At 37.9% G+C, this 26,025-nt stretch overlaps 1 protein-coding gene and 18 non-coding genes across 20 annotated transcripts in view; 3 read left to right on the top strand and 16 right to left on the bottom strand.

The window, feature by feature from the left end:
- Nucleotides 1-26,025, top strand: part of EcR (Ecdysone receptor) — a 276,657-nt gene that overhangs the window by 47,325 nt on the left and 203,307 nt on the right. For both annotated transcript variants that reach the window (XM_073988278.1, XM_073988279.1), the window contains exons 3-4: nucleotides 14,211-15,331; nucleotides 15,402-15,571. In XM_073988278.1, coding sequence (XP_073844379.1) covers nucleotides 14,478-15,331; nucleotides 15,402-15,571 — 1,024 coding nt within the window. In that variant the 5' untranslated portion in view covers nucleotides 14,211-14,477. The remainder of the gene's footprint in view (nucleotides 1-14,210; nucleotides 15,332-15,401; nucleotides 15,572-26,025) is intronic.
- On the bottom strand, nucleotides 93-166 carry TRNAN-GUU (transfer RNA asparagine (anticodon GUU)). The gene has a single exon. It is a non-coding gene; the product is annotated as a tRNA-Asn (tRNA).
- TRNAN-GUU (transfer RNA asparagine (anticodon GUU)) lies at nucleotides 5,244-5,317 on the bottom strand. The gene has a single exon. It is a non-coding gene; the product is annotated as a tRNA-Asn (tRNA).
- Nucleotides 5,519-5,592, bottom strand: TRNAN-GUU (transfer RNA asparagine (anticodon GUU)). Its single transcript has one exon. It is a non-coding gene; the product is annotated as a tRNA-Asn (tRNA).
- TRNAN-GUU (transfer RNA asparagine (anticodon GUU)) lies at nucleotides 6,085-6,158 on the bottom strand. Its single transcript has one exon. It is a non-coding gene; the product is annotated as a tRNA-Asn (tRNA).
- Nucleotides 6,930-7,003, bottom strand: TRNAN-GUU (transfer RNA asparagine (anticodon GUU)). The gene has a single exon. It is a non-coding gene; the product is annotated as a tRNA-Asn (tRNA).
- Nucleotides 7,228-7,301, top strand: TRNAN-GUU (transfer RNA asparagine (anticodon GUU)). Its single transcript has one exon. It is a non-coding gene; the product is annotated as a tRNA-Asn (tRNA).
- On the top strand, nucleotides 7,500-7,573 carry TRNAN-GUU (transfer RNA asparagine (anticodon GUU)). The gene has a single exon. It is a non-coding gene; the product is annotated as a tRNA-Asn (tRNA).
- TRNAN-GUU (transfer RNA asparagine (anticodon GUU)) lies at nucleotides 8,857-8,930 on the bottom strand. Its single transcript has one exon. It is a non-coding gene; the product is annotated as a tRNA-Asn (tRNA).
- Nucleotides 9,205-9,278, bottom strand: TRNAN-GUU (transfer RNA asparagine (anticodon GUU)). The gene has a single exon. It is a non-coding gene; the product is annotated as a tRNA-Asn (tRNA).
- TRNAN-GUU (transfer RNA asparagine (anticodon GUU)) lies at nucleotides 9,775-9,848 on the bottom strand. Its single transcript has one exon. It is a non-coding gene; the product is annotated as a tRNA-Asn (tRNA).
- Nucleotides 11,419-11,492, bottom strand: TRNAN-GUU (transfer RNA asparagine (anticodon GUU)). Its single transcript has one exon. It is a non-coding gene; the product is annotated as a tRNA-Asn (tRNA).
- Nucleotides 12,806-12,879, bottom strand: TRNAN-GUU (transfer RNA asparagine (anticodon GUU)). Its single transcript has one exon. It is a non-coding gene; the product is annotated as a tRNA-Asn (tRNA).
- Nucleotides 13,343-13,416, bottom strand: TRNAN-GUU (transfer RNA asparagine (anticodon GUU)). Its single transcript has one exon. It is a non-coding gene; the product is annotated as a tRNA-Asn (tRNA).
- Nucleotides 15,953-16,024, bottom strand: TRNAD-GUC (transfer RNA aspartic acid (anticodon GUC)). Its single transcript has one exon. It is a non-coding gene; the product is annotated as a tRNA-Asp (tRNA).
- TRNAD-GUC (transfer RNA aspartic acid (anticodon GUC)) lies at nucleotides 16,359-16,430 on the bottom strand. The gene has a single exon. It is a non-coding gene; the product is annotated as a tRNA-Asp (tRNA).
- On the bottom strand, nucleotides 16,944-17,015 carry TRNAD-GUC (transfer RNA aspartic acid (anticodon GUC)). The gene has a single exon. It is a non-coding gene; the product is annotated as a tRNA-Asp (tRNA).
- On the bottom strand, nucleotides 22,368-22,439 carry TRNAD-GUC (transfer RNA aspartic acid (anticodon GUC)). Its single transcript has one exon. It is a non-coding gene; the product is annotated as a tRNA-Asp (tRNA).
- Nucleotides 22,680-22,751, bottom strand: TRNAD-GUC (transfer RNA aspartic acid (anticodon GUC)). The gene has a single exon. It is a non-coding gene; the product is annotated as a tRNA-Asp (tRNA).

Below are 26,025 nucleotides of genomic sequence, written 5' to 3'. Positions count from 1 at the left end.
ATTTTTTTATATTTATGAACTATATTTTGTTCAAGTCAGGTGGTTAAATGGTATAAAACTATATTTTAATAATAAAAATTATAAAAATACATCGCCCCCGGGTGGGCTCGAACCACCAACCTTTCGGTTAACAGCCGAACGCGCTAGCCAATTGCGCCACGGAGGCCTTGGAGTTGCTGTGCCCAATGAATAATACAAAATACTAAAACTTTAATCAATTTTACAGAAAGTAAAAACTCCACCTTTCTTTGCTCACACGAATGTTTGCTTCAATCTTTATCTGATAGTCAGTCGTCTTTTTTTGCATTATTAGTTGCCCCCTTTCTTCACTACATTTTCCTCTTTTGATAACCCCAGCAAATTACATCTTCTGACTACATATTCCCTTTTAGGTAGCCTTCCCTCCCCCTTATAAACAACCATCATTCAATAGTTGGCATTTCTATACGTTGACGTCGTCGCTACGTCGCTTCCATGGTACGTGTAGTTTTTTGAGTGAGTGTAAATGTGTGTATCTGTGTGTTTGCTAAGTGTAAATATGCAATGCTTAAGTTCAATCTTAAAGTTGAAGGTCAGTTGATGTTTTATGTCATTCAACTTGCCTTCGTGTTGTTGTTGTTATTGTTTAGCTTTTACTGCATATTCATGCAGCAGTAGTGTGTCGTAGCAATGACGGCCCCAACTAACGAACAACAGCAACAACGAATGTCCACAATCTCGTGCTGCACTCGTTTTATTGCATGAATGTCGTCGTCGTGTTTACAAAACGAATTCATTTCGGTTTTTGTGTGCCTCTGCCGCCGCCTAGCCATTACAACACCCAAATGTAAGGCGGCTCTCCCCAACCAAAAAAGTTAACCGTGAGAGCTTTAGTTTCAGATACTCTCTGTCTCTCTCTTTTACATTACCTACCCAAATGGGGGTAATTGAAATTGTGAGAACCAACCAAACACCGCTCTTTCGACGGGGATATTTAACTTACAAAAAAAAATAATAAGTGAAAACATTAGCAAAAATATGCAAAAAAAACTGAAAAACGACAATAATTATTTTTGTTTCTCGGATGCCGCATTTGTAGTCAGTCTGTTGTAATTTTTTGTTACTTTTCTTTCAAAGAAAATACTGAACACACAATGCAAATACATTGTTGTTTGAAATGCAATTGTTGTTGTTGCTGTCGTTGTTTTCTGCCCGTCATCGCTTTCCTTTCATTGATTGACGACGCTGCTGCCCTGCACTCCACACTCGTGCTGTTTGTGTTGTAAATTGAGGTGCGGTCGTTTTGCTGTATTTTTTGTCGTTCACAGAATAGAATTGCCCAGCATCGTTCGCCAGCCATAATGCTTTACCATTTATTTCCCCACATTTTCTAAACAACAATTATTCTCAAAAAAAAAAAAAAAAGAAAAAAAAATGGCAAAAAAAAAACAAAACAATGCTTGATAATGAAACGTACAAAAAATGTTTGTTGGTTTTGAATTTCAATGAAAGTTTGAATCAAATGTTATTAGGGTGGGGGATCGAGAGATGATATGAATCCTTGGTTACATCGTTTGATCTTCTTTATAACAAAAAACCCTCAATGAGACCTTTCAAAAGATCTTTTGGTTTCTCGTAGAAGACCATGAGGAGGTTGTTTCATAGAATAACAGAACCTTTTTCACAAAAAGGTGCTTCCTAAGACCCTTTCCCAAATAAAGGGTGCCTCCTAAGACCATTTCCCAAAGAATGGGTGCTTCCTAAGACCCTTTCCCAAAGAAAGGTTGCTTCCTAAGACCCTTTCCCAAAGAAAGGGTGCTTCCTAAGACGCTTTCCCAAAGAAAGGGTGCTTCCTAAGACCCTTTCCCAAAGAGAGGGTGCTTCCTAAGACCCTTTCCCAAAGAAAGGGTGCTTCCTAAGACCCTTTCCAAGAGAAAGGGTGCTTCCTAAGACCCTTTCCCAAATAAAGGGTGCCTCCTAAGACGCTTTCCCAAAGAAAGGGTGCTTCCTAAGACTCTTTCCCAAAGAAAGGGTGCTTCCTAAGACCCTTTCCCAAATAAAGAGTGCCTCCTAAGACCCTTTCCCAAAGAATGGGTGTTTCCTAAGACCCTTTCCCAAAGAAAGGGTGCTTCCTAAGACCCTTTCCCAAAGAAAGGGTGGTTCCTAAGACCCTTTCCCAAAGAAAGGGTGCTTCCTAAGACCCTTTCCCAAAGAGAGGGTGCTTCCTAAGACCCTTTCCCAAAGAAGTGGGCTTCCTAAGACCCTTTCCAAGAGAAAGGGTGCTTCCTAAGACCCTTTCCCAAAGAAGGGTGCTTCCTAAGACCCTTTCCCAAAGAGAGGGTGCTTCCTAAAACACTTTCCCAATGAAAGGGTGCTTCCTAAGACCCTTTCCCACAGAAAGGGTGCTTCCTAAGACCCTTTTCCAAAGAAAGGGTGCTTCCTAAGACCCTTTCCCAAAGAAAGGGTGCTTCCTAAGACCCTTTCCCAAAGAAAGGTTGCTTCCTAAGACCCTTTCCCAAAGAAAGGGTGCTTCCTAAGACCCTTTCCCAAAGAAAGGGTGCTTCCTAAGACCCTTTCCCAAAGAAAGTGTGCTTCCTAAGACTATTTTCCAAAAAAGGGTGCTTCCTAAGACACTTTCCCAAAAGAAAGGGTGCTTCCTAAGACTCTTTTCCAAAGAAACAAATATGGTATCCAAACAAATATGCTACCTAAGACTTTTCAAAACTTATTTTTTTTAAATCCACTTTTTGTGGCTCTGATGATCCTTCAAAATTTATTTTTTAAAAATCCACGGTTTGTGGTTCTTGCGGGTTTTCAAAATGTATTTATGATTTACTTTTACAGAAGACTTTGAGTTGTTCTCAGAGCAAAGTTTGAGATCTTCTCACAGAAAACCATGAGGTCTTCTCATAGGATTCTCTCTGTTCTCATAGACGAACATGAGGTCTTTTCGTAGAAGGCAATGAAAGCTGCTCATAGAAGATCGTGGGGTCTTCTCAAAGAAGGCCATGATGTCTTCATATAAAAAAACCATTGTTCCTGGTCATAGTAATCCATAACATGTTCTCTAAGCTATTTCATCTTAGTTATTTTGTAAAAATCTGGGAACTCTAGTGTTGAAAAATAACGCCTGCGCTTTTGCATCCATGAGAAATCTTCCCCACACATACATACAAACACGCGTTCCATCCATTATCTCAAGCTTCAAAAAATTCTCGTGCGGGTTTTTTGCTTCTTTCGCAGGCCAAAAAAAAGTTGTCATGTTCTTGTGAAGTAAATAATTAATTCATAATTTGATGGTGGCAAACAATTTCCAAATAGAAATGTAAATATTTCTGTTTATTTTGTGAATGAATGCGGAGTCAAACATTGGTAATGAATGCCGCGAAAAAAACGTTCCAAGTGTGACTATCCATGTCGTCTTCTTCTTCAAAACGTGCAAAGTGTCAATTATAAATATGAAACTCTCTTTATGTTCTTCGCCACCTGCAGCAGCAGCATGAGAAAGTTGTGACATTAATTTATTATTTTTGCTTTCATTTCGAATTTTGTTTAGGGAATTGCCTTCGATTCACAGGTGTGTAATAATTTGTGAACTGAATTTTTTTATGTCACCAATATAGGTAAATATTATTCCTCTGTGGACTTTGGCACAAAATACTTCCGCTTGTGTGCTTTAGATTTTGGTATGATGTCCCGATGTTTAGTGCGGTGCGGGTGTTGTTTTGTTATAGGTCAAGAACAGCAATAATAACAAGTATGAAAGTATCAGTCGGCTTTGCCGACAGAGATATACCCTCAGCCTGTGCAAATTGAAACACTTTTTTCACAAAAAAACTTATGTATTTAGGGGGTTTCAAAATTTTGGTCGTATGAACCGACAAAAATGATGATTAGGATTAAAGTTAAAAAATTTTGCGGAAAAGGTAATTAAAGGAATAGACCGACATAGACCATGGGGGTGCCATAGGGGGTTTTTATACCCTTCGGGCTGTTTTCTCAAGAAGTATGGACTTGCCCCTGAAACAACTTTTACCATCGTAATTGAGGCAGCGAATGTAAGTTGCTTCAACAATAATCAAAGTGATTCGATAGCAGGTCTTAAAGTGAACTTATCTAAAATTTTTTGTGGGAGGTACGGGATGGAGTGGACAAATATAGTCCGTATTCGAACCTGATCTATATCTGGTGGTTATTATGAGAATGTGTAAAGTATGGACCAAATAGGTCACTCCCATCAAGAGTTATCTTGCGCACAAATTTTCCGAATATTTTTTGAACTTTTGTGGGGTAGGTACCTGAAGGAGTGGACCGATATGGCTTATCTACGAACTTAAAGTACGTTTGGAAACAATATTACGAAGGCCAAATTTTGATCGGAATCGGCATTTCCGTTCGAGAATTATCTTGCGCTTCCACCCATAAACATGGTGTCATAGGGTTTGTTTTTCAACATTCAGGCTATTTTTTCAGGAAGTATGGAGTTGCCCCTGAGGAAACTTGTACCTTCGTATAGAGGACAGTGAATACAAGATGTTACAACAAAAACCAAGGCGATTCGAGAGCAGGTCCTAATGTGAACTTATCCGAAGTTTTGTGTGGGAGGTACCCGAAGGAGTGGACCGATTGAGTCCATATTGGAACCTCATCTAAGTTCGGTAGAAATTACACGATGTGCAAAGTATGGACCAAATCGGTTATTCCCTACAAGAGTTATCGTGCGCACAAGTTTTGCGACAATTTTTGAACATTTGTGGGGGAGGTACCTGAAGGAGTGGACCCATAACCCATCTTCGAACTTAAACTAAGTTTGGACAAAATATTACGAAAGCCAAATTTTGGATCGAATTGGTTTATCCGTTCGAGAGTTATCGTGCGCTCCAGCCAACCAGCCAGACAGACAGACGAACGTTGCTCAATCGACTCCAAATTGTCTGAAACACATTTCGTCCAAACATACTTCGGGTCTAAAACCACTATTTCGATGAGGCACATTTTGCCCGTATGAAAGTGTATATACCCTCGTTAGCATAAATGCTGAGGGTATAAAAATAATAATAAAAAAATAATAAAAAGATAATAATAACAAAAAATAAAAATAAAAATATTATTTTTATTATAAATATATAATAAAAAAATCACAATAATAAAAAATAATAATAAAAATAATAATTATGAAAAATAAAAAAAACAATAAAAAATAAAATAATCTAAAAGATAAAAAGTAAAAAATATATAAAAGTATAACAAATAAAAAATATTTGCGCCCCCGGGTGGGCTCGAACCACCAACCTTTCGGTTAACAGCCGAACGCGCTAGCCAATTGCGCCACGGAGGCCACATATCACACTGCAACAAAGTGTACACATACATCTCAAGTTACATGTGATACCATGAAAATGTTGCTTCAACTGTTACTAAGCTTTTTCCCATTTGAAAGCTTTTATTATAAGCAAAGCTTTGTCAATCATCTCACGTTAAAACGATTCACTACAGTTCTTATATTTCAAGAACAATGTTGTGAAAAAAAAAGAATTTGCGCCCCCGGGTGGGCTCGAACCACCAACCTTTCGGTTAACAGCCGAACGCGCTAGCCAATTGCGCCACGGAGGCAGATGTTTGTCGTTGGTCACAATAGCGGTATTTGACTTTGAAACGTTAATTCTTTATTAAATTCTGATTAGAATCTTTGTTTGCTCTGAACAATTAACTATCGAGGCTGAAGTAAAACAATTGTGTTTGATGAAAATAACTTACTTATGACAATCAACAATAGCTTATGGGGTAGAAAATGTTTGTGCTAGAAGCAATAACAGTTTCGTTCGCTCTGACTAATGGTAAACGCTGTAAACCGAGATCAATGAATTTTACATATTTCAGCCTATCTCGAAATGTTGACTTGCTTTGGTCATGGGTGAGGATTTAGACAGCTAATATATTGCTTCTATTTACTACTTGGCTGCTTGGTTAATATTCTTCGATTTCCATGCCTAAACTAATTAATGCCATTGACCTCAATGTTTGGCTACGCTTTTTCGCTCGCACGTGTTTTCACCGAAGAATCTCGAAACTTCTCTGAGGCACTGAAATGTTTAAAATATCACCCGCCCCCGGGTGGGCTCGAACCACCAACCTTTCGGTTAACAGCCGAACGCGCTAGCCAATTGCGCCACGGAGGCGATGTTTACTGTGCTTTTGAAACTAACTTTGATGTCACAAAAATTTTGATTTTAGAATTATCTTTTACCATTCATTATCTGTATCTTCTTGAAATATTTAGTAGCTCTAATTGGAGCTTAGGGCGCTAACTATAGCCATTTTTTGTCTCAGTCGGTATGAGTCCATTTTCTAAGTTTATCTGTGGTTAATCTGTTAAATATTGGGGTTATTCTGAATTAAAACTCCCCGTGAGTTTTCTCACTTAAGCTGAAACGCCACAGAGACAAAACTTACGGCGAGTTTTCATTGAAAATAACCCGCCATGTTTTGGTTTCGGTAGACGTCTCCAGGTTTTCCTAAGTCTTTCAACCTGGCATCCCTGATCGATGGTCTGTAGCGATTTTTACCTTCGAACAGTTGACATCCCTTCATAAACTTTGGTTTTTGTGTGTCCAAATTTACCACAGGTAGCGGAAAAACCACTAACTTGGCATACCTGTTTTGAAATCAGGCTTTCAACTATGCTTGTCTAAACGGATTTCATCAGGGCAAAGAACACGGTCAATCCCCTATCATTTACGCTTCCGTATTACATAACCGATATTAAAAATATTGTCGAATTTTTTCATTGTAAAGACTTTTTATTAAGCTCAGATTTATTTTCACATAAGCCTCCCTACAACGAATGTTCTTTCTAAAGTAGTTCGTAATTGCAAGCTACAGATATGCGAGAAGTTGCACGATATTCTTCAAAATTTCCATCTAAACCTGCTATAACGTAAAAAGTTATCCGCCCCCGGGTGGGCTCGAACCACCAACCTTTCGGTTAACAGCCGAACGCGCTAGCCAATTGCGCCACGGAGGCGATGTGCAAGTCCTTGCAAATGTTGGCGCTTCAGATTAGAAGATTTAAAAGCAATTCTTACAGAGTTAATTGATAGTTTTGAAAGCTATGTTGTGGTTTTATTTTATCGGAAACTTTGACTTTATTCTGAAGTCTGAACATAAACTATTCCGGCTTTTGATTAATTAATTTCAATATCAGAATTTCGCAATTGCAAATTTTCTAAAAATTTTTGCAATTATATGGCCTCCGTGGCGCAATTGGCTAGCGCGTTCGGCTGTTAACCGAAAGGTTGGTGGTTCGAGCCCACCCGGGGGCGATTTATTTTTGAATTTTTTCTTAGATGTTTACTTAGGTTTGCCTTGATTGTGGCTTCAGTTTATCTTTATCGCATTTTACTGGTATTTCTTTGATCATATTGAGAGAACTTCAATAGTTAGTTTTTGAGAAATTTAGTTCTTGGTAGGTTCTTAATCTAGTAAATCGTTCCAATTACAGAAAACCCATTCCGTACATGGCCTCCGTGGCGCAATTGGCTAGCGCGTTCGGCTGTTAACCGAAAGGTTGGTGGTTCGAGCCCACCCGGGGGCGTAATATTTTTGATTCATACGATTTAAGGCACATTAATTACAGAAAACTAATTTCATCTTCATAAAAATATCTTAGAATCATGAAAGCCATTGCAAAAAGGGGTACTTTTGTATCGCAGGAAGGTCTAGAGTTGGGCAATCTTGTTCAATTGAAAGATCCGGATCACTATCTCGTTCAATGAACACCGGTAATTTCTTTGACAAAACTGCGTATACTTAATTTCACACGTTGGTTTTTATGATGTTACTCATTCGTTTTTGAACGAGGGCAGTGATCCGGATCGTTCAATTGAACGAGATTGCCCAACTCTAGCAAAGTCCTGGATCTGGGCGACTGCTGTAAATTCGATATTCTTAAATCGTTCTTGACATTTGATTAAAAAATCCAAAAGTCTTATTTCATTTTGGGCATGAAAGCCCTTGGTTAGAATACTAAGAACCCGCAAGGACAAAAATTCCCATGTGTCATGTTTCTGAATTGTGCCGTGATGAAGGGAAGGGAACTTGAGTCATATCTCTTTATCCTCCCATTGCAGCTTATTTTTGAGATAAAATATCTGCAGTCAAATCAAATAGTGAAACTTTTTGTAGAACATTTCATCCTTCTAAGTCTATTGCTTCATTGTCCTTTTCGTAATTTTTTCTTGAATCGTAAAAAAGAACAATCAAAACAGAACAGTATCGATTTCTTCCCTTTAAGGACCCGACATGGAATCTGCTAAGTCCGAAGTCACATGTATAAAGTTTTGCAGTAATGTAAATTTTGTTTGGGAGATATAAGGGGTAGCAATGAGTATAGAGAAGCTCATTCCTCAACGCTTTCTCCGAAAAACTTTTACTTTACGGTAAATTTTGTACGTTTGACTACGGACTAAGCAATAGCTTCCTAGAGAATATTCAGATGTTAAAAGGCTCATCATGCTGTACTTTTAAAGAAGTCACATATAACACGTTTTGCAGTAATGTTAATTTTGTTTTGGGAATATACGGGGTACCAAAGAGTATATAGAGGAGCTCATTCCTCTACGCTTTCTCCCAAAAACTTTTACTTTACGGCAAATTTTGTACGTGTGACTACGGACTACGCAATAGTTTCCTAGAGTATTCGAAAAATCTTGAGATATTTTTGCCGAATATTCAGATGTTAAAAGGTTCATCATGATGTACTTTTACATCAATAAAGTTTTATGAAGTCCTTGTCCTTTTTCCTTCCTTAAAAAACCTGTATGATTATCTATTTCAGAACTCCCACATGTGTCTCCGAGTTAAAATCTATAAAATATACGCCCCCGGGTGGGCTCGAACCACCAACCTTTCGGTTAACAGCCGAACGCGCTAGCCAATTGCGCCACGGAGGCCATGTGCAGGCGCAGTATTTTCAAGCCATCCCAAGAACTTTGGCATTCAAGGAAAAATTAAAGAATTTCTTAAGAAGTTGTAACGATGGTCATAAAAATGTTTAATAAATTAGTCCTTGTATGCAATGAAATTAGTTAATCAGGTCAGTTAATCTGTTCTAGGGTTATTTAGAGTCATACTTAGTACAATTTCAAAGGGCACTAGTTCATATGTTTTCCCTACCCTATCTTACATTCACAGCAAAGTTTTTAATACTAATTGATGAAAATAAGACGCCCCCGGGTGGGCTCGAACCACCAACCTTTCGGTTAACAGCCGAACGCGCTAGCCAATTGCGCCACGGAGGCGATATATGCGCTTAGAAAATAATATTAACATTTCTCAAACGTTTTGAAAATGTTTGTACAGTACATTTTCAGCGAAGGACCAAATGTTTTATTAGAACCTTTTGATTACTACATATTTCACTCAAATACTAACAGCCTGTTTCTGTATGTCGAAAGAAGAATGTATGCGAAGGAAACACGTCCAAACTCTTGCTTGTTTTTCAAATTTGTTTTTTGTTTTGAAGCAAGCGCAAAGGCAAAATTATTTCGACAACTAAAGTTCGGGCGTGTTTCATTCGCACACATTCTTCTTTCGACATACAGAAACTGACTGTAAGTCACATACATCCAGAAATTGTAAAAGATTTCCTTTTTTGAATCTGTGATTACCGACAATATCTGTAAAGCAAAAATTCATAGCTTGAACAAGGGGAATACTCTTAAGCAAAGCTGAAGCGATTCTTTTTTCTATCATTCACTTTTATACGAAATATCTCAGCAAGAACATCAAAATAATCGCCCCCGGGTGGGCTCGAACCACCAACCTTTCGGTTAACAGCCGAACGCGCTAGCCAATTGCGCCACGGAGGCTATATTCCCATGGTAACTGAATTATTCAGGACCACAAAAGCCTAGGTTCTCCACACGCTTAGGGCATTTTGTTTCTTTATCTTATTCCCGGTCCACACTAGAGCGAATTTCATTAAAAAATGTCATGAAATTAGTAGTTCTTATATCAAATTCCCCGCTACAGCATTTTCATGATTTTACTCTGCTATGGAACTCGATCTAGAAACACATAATTTCATGATTTTTTTCTCTAGTGGGGGCTGGGACTTATAAAACAATATGGGGGGTTACTCTGAACCAAAATTAACCTTGAGTTTTGTCTTTCCGCCGTTTCAACTTAAGGGAGAAAATGAAAAACCTCACCGGGAATTTTCGTTCATAACATCCCCGATTGGGTCAGATTGGTTGGATTTTTTAACGGCTATTGACCCAACTTAAGAAAAATGTGATAGATATGATTATCTATGGCAATTTACTCTCGAATTTTGGACGAAAATAGTTAATAGCAGATCTTCTGCAACAATAGTTGACGTCTAATATGAAATGAAATGTTGCCAGCGTCCCCGAACATTATGCATTTCACCAATTTACACCATTCATTTGTCATCTATGTATTCATTTTGTACCTTTCGGTAAATAATATATTCTAGAATTAAACCCCAGTATTTTTGAAATTTGGCAGCCATAACCCTCGTTCATAGTAAACGTTGAATTTCAGTCGTACGCAGACAGTATGAAAACTTGTATAACTAAATTGTTTCTCATAATTTGTCACAGTTTCCGACATAAAATAATTTCCGAAACCGTATTCTAAAACTTTAATACATTTAAGATCACATAAAAACGAAATATGCGATTTTTTGACGTAGAAGCCAAACATATCCTTACGTTGCCTTATCCCGGATTATATATCGTTGCATTTCCAAACGCTTGCAACATTTATTTTCATATGAGACCTCGAATATTGTTGCAGAAGTATAGCTACTAGCTATTTTCGTCCAAAATTCGAGAATGAATTGCCATAGTTAATCATATCTAACACAATTTTCTTAAGTTCGTCCGATTTTTTATTCATATGAGTTCTTGCAAAATGTTTGATAATAATTATTGTTATTTTTACATTTTTCTACAGCACAGATCTTCCTGCCAAAAGCTGAAAAGAACAAAAATTAATATTATTTTGCTTAAGCAATCCTTAAATGTCATTAATATTTTGTACTTCTAGCTGTACGAATACCAACTATGGTGTCACCCACACAGGCGCCAATCTATACCCAAAGGACGAAATAAATGAATTTTTTTTTTATTTTTAAATATTTCTTCAATTGTTTGCTATTTTCATATAAAAATATGAAATTAATAACGATTTTATTTTTGAGAAGTGTACGAATATGAGCTTTGCATACTGTATGTTCCTTAAAGACTTTCATATTGGCTGGTCTTTAATAGAAAATTTGGTAGACCTCTATTTATTATATTTCTAATATTCAGCTTTGTAATGCCTTTATTGACTGTACTCCTTTCTAAAGCAGCATTCTTTAGTCCATGAGAAATTTTTAACATGACCATTATTACTCCACAAAATAGAAATCGCCCCCGGGTGGGCTCGAACCACCAACCTTTCGGTTAACAGCCGAACGCGCTAGCCAATTGCGCCACGGAGGCCACAAATCCCATCGGTTCTGTGTTTTTTCTAACCTTTTACATAATGAAACTCATGAAGTTTTTGTACAGTACCAGAACTCACTTTCATCGAAGGACCAAACTTTAAACAAATACTAAAAATTCATTAAAAGAAGAATTAAAGTCATATTTGGAAACTCTGATCTATATTTAAAATATTGACTTCCGGGCTTGGGATACGTACAGTCGATTTCGTTTAATCGATTATTAGTCGTAAATTGTCTAAAAGTCGTATATTGACTATACGAAAACGACGTTCGAAAGAAAGAGATGAGTTGACGGTTAGTCGTAGTTGACTATTAATATGTGCTAATAGTATGTTTATATATAACCGGAATTTACAAAACCCACTAGGTTTCAAATGTCAATTCCATTGCTTATATTTCAAAAAATCCTCATAAAGAAGGTTTACCCTGCAAAAAACTATAATATAAACATGACCTAAAACAGCATAATAAAAATTGCATTGGAGGAAAGAGTAGGTACTTTTATATACATATGTATGTATGTACATCACAGATAGCGCCAAGAAAACGGTCGATTATAACAGGTTTACGGTCGTTAATGAAAACTCGAAAGTCGACCTTTAGACCACTCTCAAAATATCGATTAATCGAAAATCGAGTTTTAAGTTTTAGACAAAACCCATATAATCGAAAAACCGATTGCAGTAGAATTGGGATAATTCGTACCTTAATAAATCGAAATTCTCGATAATTCGTATAAGCTTTCGGTCCCTTGAAATCATTTCATTCGCATTTTAACCTCGATAATTCGTATAAAATGGCCAGTCCCTTGGATTGCGAATTATCGAGATTCTAGTGTATTGTATTTCACTACTTATCCCTATTCCGAACTCAGTATAGATTTGTTGCCTTATGCCCTGTTTCACTATGTCGAAAGAAAATGAATGCGAACGAAAAAAACCCTAAACTTTGCTTTCCATGGTAATGTTGAGGTTGTTTTTGCTTCGAAACAACTACAAAATTTGAAAATCATACACGAATTAAGTAGTTTTTCTTTCGTTTTCATTTTCGTTCGACATAGTGAAACACGCTGTTAATATCGGTAATACCATGACTTGTGATATCATCTTTCACTGATTTTTGGCCTTAAGCTCTTGCGCGGACCGTCATGGGCGAAGTTTACGTAATCGTTGAAATTCTTATTCATATTTTGTCGTTATTCACCCCGAACTTAGATTGACCGATACTTATTTAATTTCAGATGCCACCATCAACTTTGTCACTATTTTCTGGGCACTAAGGCATTTACTTGGAGACAAAAATACAATTCGCCCCCGGGTGGGCTCGAACCACCAACCTTTCGGTTAACAGCCGAACGCGCTAGCCAATTGCGCCACGGAGGCGACAAATCTCAGAGTTTGTCCTGAGTTATATCGACGTTTTACCACTTCCAATTTATAATATCTTTGTGCAGTACCTCCTTCGAAAGACCAAACTTCTATATATGCTGCTGATTGCATAATATTTATTGAGGAATGCCAGTTTTAACCTTCGAAATCTATCTCTGAATCATAATTTATTATGACCAGAGCTTTGAAATTGGTCCGGATTATTACGTTTCCTTCACTACAACGTTACAAGTCAATTCTTGCAGGCTTATGTTTTTGAAAGATAACTTTTTTCCATAAACCGAACTTACATTTCCTAACGACTAATATGGAGCTTCATTTTTTGTCATCTACTACGTGGTCGATCCAATTTGTTGGGGAAGAATCATTAGACTTTTGTGGAAACTTGGCTTGGTTAGCGATGGGTCAAGAATGAAAATTTTCCAACTGAATTTTGTTGGGAAACAAAAATACAATTCGCCCCCGGGTGGGCTCGAACCACCAACCTTTCGGTTAACAGCCGAACGCGCTAGCCAATTGCGCCACGGAGGCGACATATTTCATAACTTCATACATTTTTTCAAATAAAGATGACTTTGGAGTCTCTACAAAACTGTACAGTACAATGTATTTAACCTAGCCGAAGTTTCAAATGTCCCACAAAGGCCTCTAATTGATCAAAAAAATCCTAAGAGTTTCCCTTTGTTAATTTAATCAAAATCTAAATACCTGTCCCCATGATTTAAATTTTCTCACAAACTATTTAAAACATGTTTTTTTTTTTTCAAAAATTTTCAACCTCATGGCAGCAACCTACAACATCCTTGACTCATTACCATCACCTCCACCACCCTGTGATAGTGCATTTTATGTGAAAGCATTTTTGGGTGTTTTCTGTTTTTTTTTACCAGGCATGTGACCACGAATACTTTGTGTTTAACATGCCATGCTGCTGCCGATGATGATGACGGCGGCATTCAACCCTTGATACCCTGAAAAGCAAAAAAAAACTAGGTCAATGCATGTTCAAGTATAGCATAGAAACAAACTACTAGAGAATGCCATAAGTTCAGCAACTGGCGCACAATAGCTGAGAGGGGATGGGGTACAAAGACATCTACATATGTATGTATGTAGTGTAGTATTTGCTAAAGTGAGATTATTGAAAGGTGACTGCCAGTCATAAAACAAAAACAGCAAACAATCAGAATTCTTAGAAATGCCTCGCAAAGTTTGGGTGAGGAGAGGGTACTGGGCCTCTAGAGAGGGTTGAGCAAAAATTTAAACATAGTACTTTTTCACATCAATTTTCTTAATGTTTCTTTGTTCATCTCTTTTGCTTTCAGCCGCTGTATTTGGACAACTGGAAAAATTCAAATCACAGTGAGAGGTTTATAAACTTTTTTGCTGCCATCCAAAACGCGTTGACTTGCTAGAGCCTGGTGAAGGGTTGCACTACGCGTTGGATTGGCCGAAAAAACGGTGCCGCATCCAGGGGCACCGTTTAAGTGAAAAATGTAAATACGAAATCCAAACAAATTTCTGCCACTTTTAAATGTCATCAAACGCAACAACAACAACAACAGCATTTACGGGTCAATACAAAGTTTAGGATGAATTTGTCCTCAATGATGTACCGGCTAAATCATGCGCAAGGACAAAAGCTGTCGTTGCCCAGCGAACAACAACAGCAAGCGCAGCAACAACAAGCAACGCAACCACAGCAAGTCATACCCAGCCACATACTGTTGCAACAACAATTGGATGCTGCCACAAGTTCAGCTGCTGTTGCTGCTGCCGCCAGCAATGCTGCAGTCGGTGATGCTGCCAATGTTTTCATAGCCAATTTCGCTGCTGGTGGCGGTGGTGTAGCATTGGATGCAACGGATACCGGTAGCAGCAGCAGCAGTGCCACAAACCCCATTCGCAATTTAATCCACATACAACAACAACAGCATCAACATGCAGCCGCCACCACACGCCAGCTAAACAACAATGTAAGCAATATTGTCATTAGTTCGGTAGATTCACTCGCCAGTGCTTCCGTCGAAGAGAAAATTAAGCTTTTAAAGACTGCCATTAAATCGGAGCCCCTGCATGACATGGCCACCATTGCAACAACAGTGGCGACGGCGGGCAGCAGCAGCAATCACAGTCAGGCCAGCAGCCTCAATAGTGTTGCCAATCTAAGTCCTGATTGTAAGGAAGAGTTTATTAGCCTGGCGGCATGTTCAGCTTTGGCAAACATGGCACCCAAAGCAGGGACTTTGGCATTGAAGGCGGCAACGGGTATTGCTGCAAATGCAACAGTGGCGGGATCTACTACACAGGTTACCATAACGGCAAGTGGTGGTGGCTCGAGTAATGTGGCCGGCTCGAGTAGTGGTAGTAGTACTGGCGGCGCCGCCACCGACCCTTCCAATGGCAGTTTGGTGTTTATACCATCGAAACGGGCGCGTTTGGAATTGTAAGTTCCGGGAGATGTGTCTTGAAGTGCCATGTAATGGGTGGTTAATATTTTTCTTTTTCATTTGCAGAAGGGAAGAATGGATTTCCACACCTAGTCCTGGCAGTGTACCTAGCACTGCACCTTTAAGTCCATCTTCAGCTTCACAAAATCAAATGTATGGCGCCAATCTATCGAATGGATACTCATCACCAATGTCAGCAGGCAGTTATGATCCATTTAGTCCAAATGGTAAACAAGGTAGGTGGAACTCTCTTATTATTCATTTTATGGATTTTTATACGTGGGTTATAATATTGTAAGGTAAAAATAAGATTAAGAATTAAGCAAGTATGGGTGTACAATCTCCAAAATAGGGGATACATAATCGAGATTTGTTTTGTAACAACAAAGCCACTACTATTCGAAAATAGGCCTATTTACTAAAATATTATCCCTGAAGAATCTGGAAAATACCATCGAAATGTCGGATAAGAAAATGAAAAAAAATATCTTTATTTTCACTGAGAAGACACTTTTTTTAGTCTGAGAAGACAAAGTCTTCAACAATTTTAAATTAAGAATTAAAAAAGGTCCAAATAAAATAAAAATAAATAAATTTGAAAAAAAGAGTATTTAATTCTCCCCGACGGGGAATTGAACCCCGGTCTCCCGCGTGACAGGCGGGGATACTAACCACTATACTATCGAGGATATTGAATTCTTGGCGCAAAAAAATGAAACATGAATATAATGAACTATACAGTGGAGTCACCATAACTGAAACCAAAAGGTTCCATAAGGAAGAAACGTGGATTTTTATGTGTACAAAGGGAAAGTGGAAATAATGGTATTGGTTTGTAGGCACTTTCAATCCGAAATTGACTCTTATGAAACTTATGTCCTGTTCCAGAACCTGCAAGAATCTACTATTTTTTACTACAATAACAATTTTACCTTTATGTTATCAAAGAAAAAAAAATTGTAAAAATTAGTAGATTCTTGCAGTTCTGGAAAAAATAAATAAATTTCAAAAAATAATTTAATTCTCCCCGACGGGGAATTGAACCCCGGTCTCCCGCGTGACAGGCGGGGATACTAACCACTATACTATCGAGGATGTTGAATGCTTGGTGCAAAAAAATGAAACGTGAATATAATGAACTATACAGTGGAGTCACCATAATTGAAACGAGAAGGTTCCATAACAAAGAAAAGTGGATTTTTATGTGTATGAAAAGGGGTGGAAATAATGGTATTGGTTTGTAGGCACTTTCAATCCGAAATTGACTCTTAGTTTTATGAAACTAAATGTGTGTGTGTGCGACACTCAAGTAACCCATATGTTGGGAGTGGATAACGATTGAAAACTATAACGATAAAAATTATAATTCGGAAAACGTAAATTCAAATGCCTAGATAATCTAGAATTCCACTCTTTATTTCTATGTGATTTTGAAGTTAGATAAGTCTCTTACGGCAGCAGGCATAATGTTTTTATGATTATGATTTATTTTACCATTAGCAATTGTATATTTCATGTATAAAATCAAACATTCATTCGTAGTTTAACAACAATTTGCTTCAAAGAATAATTTAAATCCACAAAAATTAAAAAAAAAAGAATTTCGTTCTCCCCGACGGGGAATTGAACCCCGGTCTCCCGCGTGACAGGCGGGGATACTAACCACTATACTATCGAGGATGTTGAAGAAAGTGGCAAATATAGAAAACAGTACAGCTAAGCCTTAATAAATGAAACGAGATGGATTTTGCATTGCTTTTACAATAGGGGAGAACCTTCTTCCGTTGATCGAAATTTTAAGAACAAAAAATATGTATATAGTAACGACCACGGTTTAAAACACTCAAGGAACACAGAAAATTTGAGAATAAATGAAGAAATTAGTCTATTGCCGAATGTTTTTTTTAGATTTCCTGTAAATGCAGACCCTCTTATAAGATTCTCAAGGGGTTATCATTAGTTGTACAGAAAAAAGCTAATTTTTCATGAATTTTTTCAAAGGAACTTCCAATATTTTTAAGCATTTATTTCTTTAATCTGAAAAAGCACATCCTAAACTACTTTTGGATTTTTTGTTGTTGAAAAATATTGCACAGTTTTTTTTCTTTGTAAAAGCGTTTTGCGTTTTTAGCTCGACAACGGATGGGCTGATCTTCGGATGTTTTTGTGGGCGTTTTAAAAACCTAATAATCGTCTCTGTAAGCGAAACAGAATTAAAAAAAAAATACAGTTGAACCTCGATTATCCGTGAATCGATTATCCGGGAACCTCCATTATCCGTGATAGAAAAGAAATGTTGAACTTTGTTCCATTTCCTCTATTTTTCGTTATAAACTTCAATACCCGGCATTAAAAGAACACTTTCCAATTAACTTGATTAAGCAAACAAAATAAAACAAACAAAAACTGGAAATTCTCCCGTATTACACAATTTGTGTATTAATGGTATCACAAAAACCATGGAACAAAGTCAATTCAGATGAATCTGATGATGATATTAAGTATCTTTTAAAATTTTGTTGGATTGCCGTAACAAACTTAAAAATATTGCAGATTTTCATATTATTGTACGATACTATGCCATTTTTACTTCAAAATATGTTCAAAAACTGCATAAAAGCATTGCCTCCATTTTCCGGGAAAATCGAATATCCGTAATGCTTCCAGTCCCGACCATCACGGATAATCGAGGTCCGACTGTATTTAAAAAAAATTTAACTGTTAAAGTCAAAATTTCGCTTTTAACGAAAAAAATTGACCTTTTTTGTCAAAAATCGGACAAAAAATTTAAAAAAAAATTTGTCTCGCTTAAAGACAAGCTTTTTATGTATTCAATAATAAGCTCACTAAACCATATGAAGATCGGTTAATTCTTTTATACTCTCCACCATAATATGGAGGGTTTAATTAAATTTGTTATTCCGTTTGTAACACATCGAAATATTCATCGGAAACCCTATAAAGTATATATATTCTTGATCACGGTAAAATTCTAAGTCGATATAACCATGACCGTCTGTCCGTCCGTCTGTTGAAATCAAGATACAGCTCGCAATTTTTAAGATAGAGCTTTGTAATTTGGTACAGAGGTTTCTATTACTCCTAGGATGTTTGGTATTGCAAATGAGCTCTATCGGTGCACGTTTTGATATAGCCCCCATATAACGGTACAACCTGATTTTCGGTATTTTTAAGGTTTTAGCTTCGTTATCACACAAATGACTGAAATTTGGTACTTAGTCTTCGTTGGGGGTATAAAACATTCCCCCAGAATTTTGTCGGTATAGGTCCACGCCCCCATAGAACGGTACTTCCCGATTTTCGGTATTTTGAAGGTTGTGGCCTCAATATTCCTCCGAAATGGCTAAAATTGGATATTTAGTTTTCGTTGGAGGTATTCAACTTTCCCCTCTAATTTTGTCGGTATAGGTCCATGCCTTCATATAGCCCCCCATAGAACGGTACCTCCTGATTTCTGGTATTTTTAAGGTTGTGGCCTCAATATTCCTTCGAACTGGCTGAAACTTGTTGTTTAGTCATCATTTAGGATGCAAAACTTCCCACATGAAATTTGTGGGTATAGGTCCACGCCTTTATATAGCCCCCATTGAACGGTACCTCCCGAATTTCGGTAATTTGAAGGTTGTTGTCTCAATATTCCACCGAATTGGCTGAAATTTGGTGTTTATGTCTTCATTTGGGGTATAAAACTTTCCATATGAAATTTGTCGGTATAGGTCCTTGCCTTTCTATAGCCCCCATAGAACGGTACCTCCCGATTTTCGTACTTCTAAAGGTTGTGACGTCAATACCCCACCGAAATCACTGGTTTTTTTATTTAGTCTTCCAGGGGGATATATAGTATTCCTGAAAAGAATTATTAGTATATGTGTAGCAGTTGAAGTGTACAGCTAATGCTGAAGTTTGTAGATGCTGGCTTTTACACCCTGCAAAAATGGCTTTCTCTTGTACCACAGGCTACCAGACAAATTTCTTCGGGTAAAAAAATGGTAGAACTAATTTGTCGGCATTTCATTGTCGATTATTTGGCAATGAAGAAATAAATAAACAAAATCAAAAGAAAAAACGAAAGCTTACAAAAAAAAAAAATTAAAAACAGTGAATTAAAAGAAGAACAAGTAAAAAAGTGTCAGTCGGCTTTGCCGACATATATATACCCTCAGCCAATGTGAAGTGAAGCTTTCACCTACGAACAGATCGAATGTATTTAAGGTCTCTTCAGAATTTTATGGCCCCTTTTGGACATTTGAACTTGCCGACAAAAATGTGGATTAGGAATTAACTGAACTAAGACACAAATGTTGAACCTTTGAGGGGGAGGTACCCTTAGGGTGGACCGATATGGGCCATTTTAGAAGTTAAACTAAATTTTGACAACATATTTGGAGATCCAAAGTTTGGACCAAATTGGTTGCCCCATTCAAGTGATATCGTCCTAGCATTTTAGTGACATTTTTTAAATATTGGGGAGAAGTACTGGATGTTGTGGACCGGTATTGCCCCATGAAACTAAGTTTGGATATAATATGACGAAGACCAAATGTTGGGCCAAATCGGTTGAACAGTTCGAGAGTTATCGTGCTCTCCGACCGCCACATATGGTGACATAGGGATTTTTTACACCTTTCTGGCTGTTTTCCTAATATGGTCTTACCCCTGAAAAAACTTTTACCGTCGTAATGGAGGTAGCGAATGCAAATCGCTTCAACAAAAATCAAAGTGATTCGAGACCAGGTCTTAAAGTGAACTTATCCGAAATTGTGTGTGGGAGGTACCCGATGGAGTGAACAAATATAGTCCATATTCAATCCTGATCTATATCTAGTAAATATATTAGGATGTGTAAAGTAAGGACCAAATCGGTCACTCTCTTCAAGTGTTATCGTGGCCACATGCTTTCCGAACATTTTTGAACTTTTGTGGGGTAGGTACCTGAAGGAGTGGACCGATTTGGATTATCTTCGAACTTAAAACTCAGTTTGAACAAAATATTACGAAGGCCAAATTTTGGACCGAATCGGCAAATCCGTTCTAGAGTTAACTTGCGCTCCAACCACTACACACGGTGTCATAGGGGCTTTTTGCATCTTTCAGGCTATTTTCTCAGGAAGTTTGGACTTGCCCCAGATAAAACTTGTACCGTAATATGAGGGCGATGAATACAATATGTTACAACAAAAACCGAAGCGATTCCAGAGCTGCTTCTAAACTGAACTTTTCCGAAATTTTGTGTGGGAGGAACGTGAAGGAGTGGACCGATTGAGTACTTATTAGAACCTTATCTAAGTCTGGTAGAAATTTCACGATGTACAAAGTTAGGAGTTATCGTGCGCACAAATGTTCCGAACATTTTCGAACTTTTGTGTGGGAGGTACCGGAAGGAGAGGACCGATATAACCCATCTTCGAACTTAAACTAAGTTTGGACAACATATTACGAAAGACAAACTTTGAACCCAATCGGCTCATCCGTTCGAGAGTTATCGTGCGCACCAGCCAGCCAGACAGACGGACGGACATTGCTAAATCAACTCCAAATTGTCTGAAACACATTTCGTCCAAACATACTTGGGGTCTAAAACCATTATTTCGATGAGGCACATTTTGCCCGCATGAAAGTGTTTATATCCTCGTTAGCATAAATGCTGAGGGTATAAAAAACAAGTAAAAAAGTATCAGTCGGCTTTGCCGACAGAGATATACCCTCAGCCTGTGCAAATTTAAACACTTTTTTCACAAAAAAACTTATGTATTTAGGGGGTTTCAAAATTTTGGTCGTATGAACCCACAAAAATGTTGATTATGATAAAAGTTCAAAAATTTTGCAGAAAAGGTACTTAAAGGAATGGGCCGACATAGACAATGGGGGTGCAATAGTGGGTTTTTACACCCTTCGGGCTATTTTTTCAGGAAGTATGGACTTGCCCCTGAGGAAACTTGTACCTTCGTATGGGGGACAGTGAATACAAGATGCTACAACAAAAACCAAGGCGATTCGAGAGCAGGTCCTAATCTGAACTTTTCCGAAATTTTGTGTGGGAAGCACTCGAAGGAGTTTAACGATTGACTCCATATTGTAACCTCATCTAAGTCTGGTAGAAATTTCATAATGTGAAAAGTATGGACCAAATCGGTTACTTCCTTCAAGAGTTATCGTACTCACAAATTTTCCGAACATTTTCGAACTTTTGTGGGGGAGGTACCGGAAGGAGTGGACCGATATAATCCATCTTTGAACTTGAAATAAGTTTGGGCAAAATATTACGAAAGCCAAATTTTGGACCGAATCGGCAGATCCGTTCGAGAGTTATCTTGCGCTCCAACCTCTACACACGGTGTTGTAGGGTTTTTTTGTAACTTTCAGGCTATTTTCTCAGGAAGTATGGACTTGCCCCTAATGAAACTTACAGCGTCGTATAGAGGACAGCGAATACAACTTGCGTAAACAAAAATCAAAGCGATTCGAGACCAGGTCCTAAACTGAACTTTTCCGAAATTTTGTGTGGGAGGTACCCGAAGTAGTAGACCGATTGAGTCCATATTGGAACCTCATCTAAGTTTGGTAGAAATTACACGATGTGCAAAGTATGGACCAAATCGGTTATTCCCTACAAGAGTTATCGTGCGCACAAGTTTTGCGACAATTTTTGAACATTTGTGGGGGAGGTACCTGAAGGAGTGGACCTATATGGCCCATCTTCGAACTTAAATCGAATCTGGACAAAATATTTCGATACCCAAAATTTGAACCGAATCGATTGATCCGTTCGAGAGTTATCGTGCGCACCAGCCAGCCAGACAGACAGACAGACGGACGGACATTGCTAGATCTACTCAAAATTGTCTGAAACGGATATCGTACAAACATACTTGGGGTCTAAAACCATTATTTCGATGAGGCACATTTTTGGTCGTATCAAAGTGTAAATACCCTCTTTAGCCTAAAGGCTGAGGGTATAATTAATGTGTCGAAAATAAAATAAAAAAATAGAAATTAAAAAAATGTTTAATTCTCCCCGACGGGGAATTGAACCCCGGTCTCCCGCGTGACAGGCGGGGATACTAACCACTATACTATCGAGGATGTTGAAACCTGCTGTATGCAATCCCATACTTCTACCTTTCTACCTGTTCACAATTGTTGACAAAAATGTACAATAATACAGGCGAATGCATATAAATGCAACGAAGCAGCGATTGTCTTCGGTTAATATATGAACATTTTCCGGTTAAGAATTTCTACTAAACCCTATTTCATTCATGGAGTATAAAAATGAAGACAAAGAATATTTTGTTGAATGAAAACAAAAAAAAGAATTTAGTTCTCCCCGACGGGGAATTGAACCCCGGTCTCCCGCGTGACAGGCGGGGATACTGACCACTATACTATCGAGGATGTTAAACAACGGTGTAAAAAACTCATACTTCTACCTTATCGTGATGCCAACCACCACCCATTGACAAATACCTTATTTTGTTAATACAACAATAAGCCAACAGATGTCGCGAGTGCCACAAAAACACATGAGCTTTTTATATGGAAAAGCTTTTAATGTAACTTTTGATGAAGTAGGGCTCCATCTGTTGCTTAATTGGTGGGTTTATGGCTTCAAGTGTTGCTTCTCTATTAAATTAAATTTTCTTTTGGAATAGCAAGCAGTATTTCAAATACATCTTTCCTTTCCTTCTTGTTCTGGTGGTTACCAAAGCAATAAGAACATTTTCGGCAAATGTCAAAGTTAAAGTAAACCACCAACCAAGCATTTCACCCCACAACACCCACAGGATAAAGACCTTTTCCAAAAAATGTTTTCGGAAAAAAACATTGTCGCCGTCGTCGTCGTTATAACAAATTTAATATCGTCAAGGACGATGAGCTGCTGCTGCCGGTCGTCGTGTGGAGGAACAAAGAAAGTCTGGCATTCCGTAAACACGAATGGCCTGATTGAGATATTTTGCACTTGTGTGAGTGTTGATGTACTTTCTAGAATTCCTGTGTATACATACATATATATGTATGGAGGTATATAAACTGGGGGACTATATATTTCAACATCCTTGGGCTCCATAAATACATACACACAAACATATACAAAATACCATTACAAATTTATTATTGTGGAAAAGTTGAAGGTCACCAGACAGACGTCTATGTCATCACGTTTGTTGTCTTCTTTGAAGAAATCTACCGAAAAAAGTGCTTGAACTTGCACAATGTGGGGTTTTTGTTGTTGTTCAGTGGCTGTTTGTGGGGCCATGAATGGGAGTTGGGAAGGTAAATAAATGAATGCCTGGGAAAATCAGTAGCATGTACACTTCAGCCTCCTCTCACTCCTCCTCCTCTTCCACCTCCAGCTCAACACCTTGACATATAACGCAACGACCTTTTTCTTGTTGAAATGTTTTTTTGTTTTGTTTTATTTGTGCACTTTGATGCCAGGCAAATAGCGGGGATTTGCTGTCTTCTATTTGCGTTGCTCTCTTATGTACACCCTCCTGCAGTTTTAATTCCTTTGTTGGTGCAGAAGAAGTGGCAAGGTGTTGCCGGCATGTACTGTGTGTGGCATTTGCCATACTTTACTTTGTTATGGACTTAGGCAGGCTATCGCCCACATTTTGTGGATTTTGTTATTGTAAAACTCGTTGTTTTTACTAGGATTCTGATGATAGCTTGTTTGTAGGGTCTGGCGTTTCGTCGCTTGGTTCGTCATGGAAATGGCATGAATTTTATATTTATTTTTGCAACAACATCGTTTGAGACCCCTGTTGCTGCTCCTCTTCTTTGGCTGTTTTATTGTTATTTGGCAAATTAATGGGTTTTGGGTGTGCTGTTGCTTGAACACGCGCAGGATGTAAGGCGTAGTACCCAACCAGCAAAAAAAAAGTTCTATATAAAATTTTTAATACATATTTATTGATGTATATATTTAGAAGCTGTTTGCGGAGTACATACAAACCTATATACGTCTGTGTGAATGGTTGGCTGCATAGTTAGCTTTGTTGTCCATTTTAAGGTTTTCTCTTTTCGTGTATTTTTGTTACATTGTTGTTGTCGGTTTTCTTTATGGAAAATAACTTAAAGCCCAAAGGAATACAGAAATGGTTCGGATGGGTTGCCTTTTTTGCCGTCTGAGGTTAAGGCCAATACTTTCATTAAAAAGACATCGAACTTTCTTCTTTCATAATTGAGACTTCCATCGAGCAGGACTCGGGGGAAAATTTTCAAATTGTATTGACTACTTTGTGGAATTGTTGTTCCGCACATGGCTCAAGATGAGGGTTCCTTCTTTTCAAATAGGAAATTATTGTAAAGCAGAAGTTACAATAACCAGGTCATTAGCATACACGCAGAGAAAAAAATATGTTTGATCCAACAATATTCCAAGAGCAAAATATGTATTGTTAACATATTGTTGGATTCCTCATGTAGTATTCTAAATCCAAAAATAGTTTGTGTCAACTGAACAATATTTCTCTCTTTTCTTCGAAAATTTGTTTCTCTTCTCTCGCTATTCGATGCCGTGTTGAAAAAACAATTTTGGTGAGTTGTGGTGTGTTTGTATGACATGCTGCCTTTACCTTTGTTTTTGTGTGTATGTACTTGTGAGACTCTTGTTTTTATTTGTTTCTGTTTTGTTTCATTCTTCTTTCCTTTTCATGTTTGTTATGGTGTTTAATTATTCCTTATGTTGTGGTGGGTTCTTGTGTATTGACAATACTTTTTGTAAACAAAATTAGATTATGATAGTTCCTACAATCGGTATTGTTAACGATTTTAACAATATTGCGGAAATTCGAAAGTTGTTTTTGTTTTCTATGTTTGGAACAAAAGATGGTATTTTTGGATTTGGATTACAATGTTTGAACAAAACAAATTCATTTTTGGAACCAAAACATATATTTTTGTTCCAACAAAAGCGAAAAATATTTTTTCTCTGCGTGTACCTTTATGAAGGTAAGGTCGAAGGAGAATCTACTAAAGTGGGTCTGACGGTAAACGGCGAGAAGACCAAGTTGATGATGTCGACGCGCAATGCGTCCATTGAGATCGCACTGTTGAAGTTGGTTCCTATAATTTTAAGGTAGTAAAAGACTTCGTAAACCTTGGCACCGCCGTAAACACAACAAACGACATCAGTTGTGAAATAAAAAGAAGAATTGTGTTGCCCAACAAATGCTACTTTGGCTTAAGCAGGCAGTTTAAAAACGAGGCCACATCTCGTCAAACAAAAACAACGCTTTACAAAACACCGATACGGCCTGTGCTAATGTATGGTTCTGAAGCCTGGGTACTTGCGCAAGCAGACAAGGCAGTGCTTGGCGTGTATGAGAGAAAAATTCTTCGACGTTGACGGTGAATATCGACGTCGTATGAACCAAGAGTTGTAATATAGTTAAACGCATCGAGGTTCAGCGATTGCGTTGGCTAGGCCATATAATAAGAATGAGCGATGATGAACCCGCTAAAAAGGCGTATAAATTCGAGCCACATGGCGGTGCACGCAGAATTGGCAGGCCAAAGAATATATGGCACAAACAAGTGGATGAAGAGATGACAAGGCGAGGTATTCCAGAAAGCGATGCACTAAACAGAGAGAGATTGGAGATATTTTCTTAGTTCGGACTATGGAACAAATGTTTTGTAATGGGCCAGCTAAGTAAGTAAGATA

Source organism: Musca autumnalis, unplaced genomic scaffold, assembly GCF_047663935.1.
Source record: "Musca autumnalis isolate F117 unplaced genomic scaffold, ASM4766393v1 scaffold_5, whole genome shotgun sequence".
Lineage (NCBI taxonomy): Eukaryota > Metazoa > Arthropoda > Insecta > Diptera > Muscidae > Musca > Musca autumnalis.
Note: the sequence above shows the minus strand (reverse complement) of the source record. Positions and strands in the feature narration are given on the sequence as shown.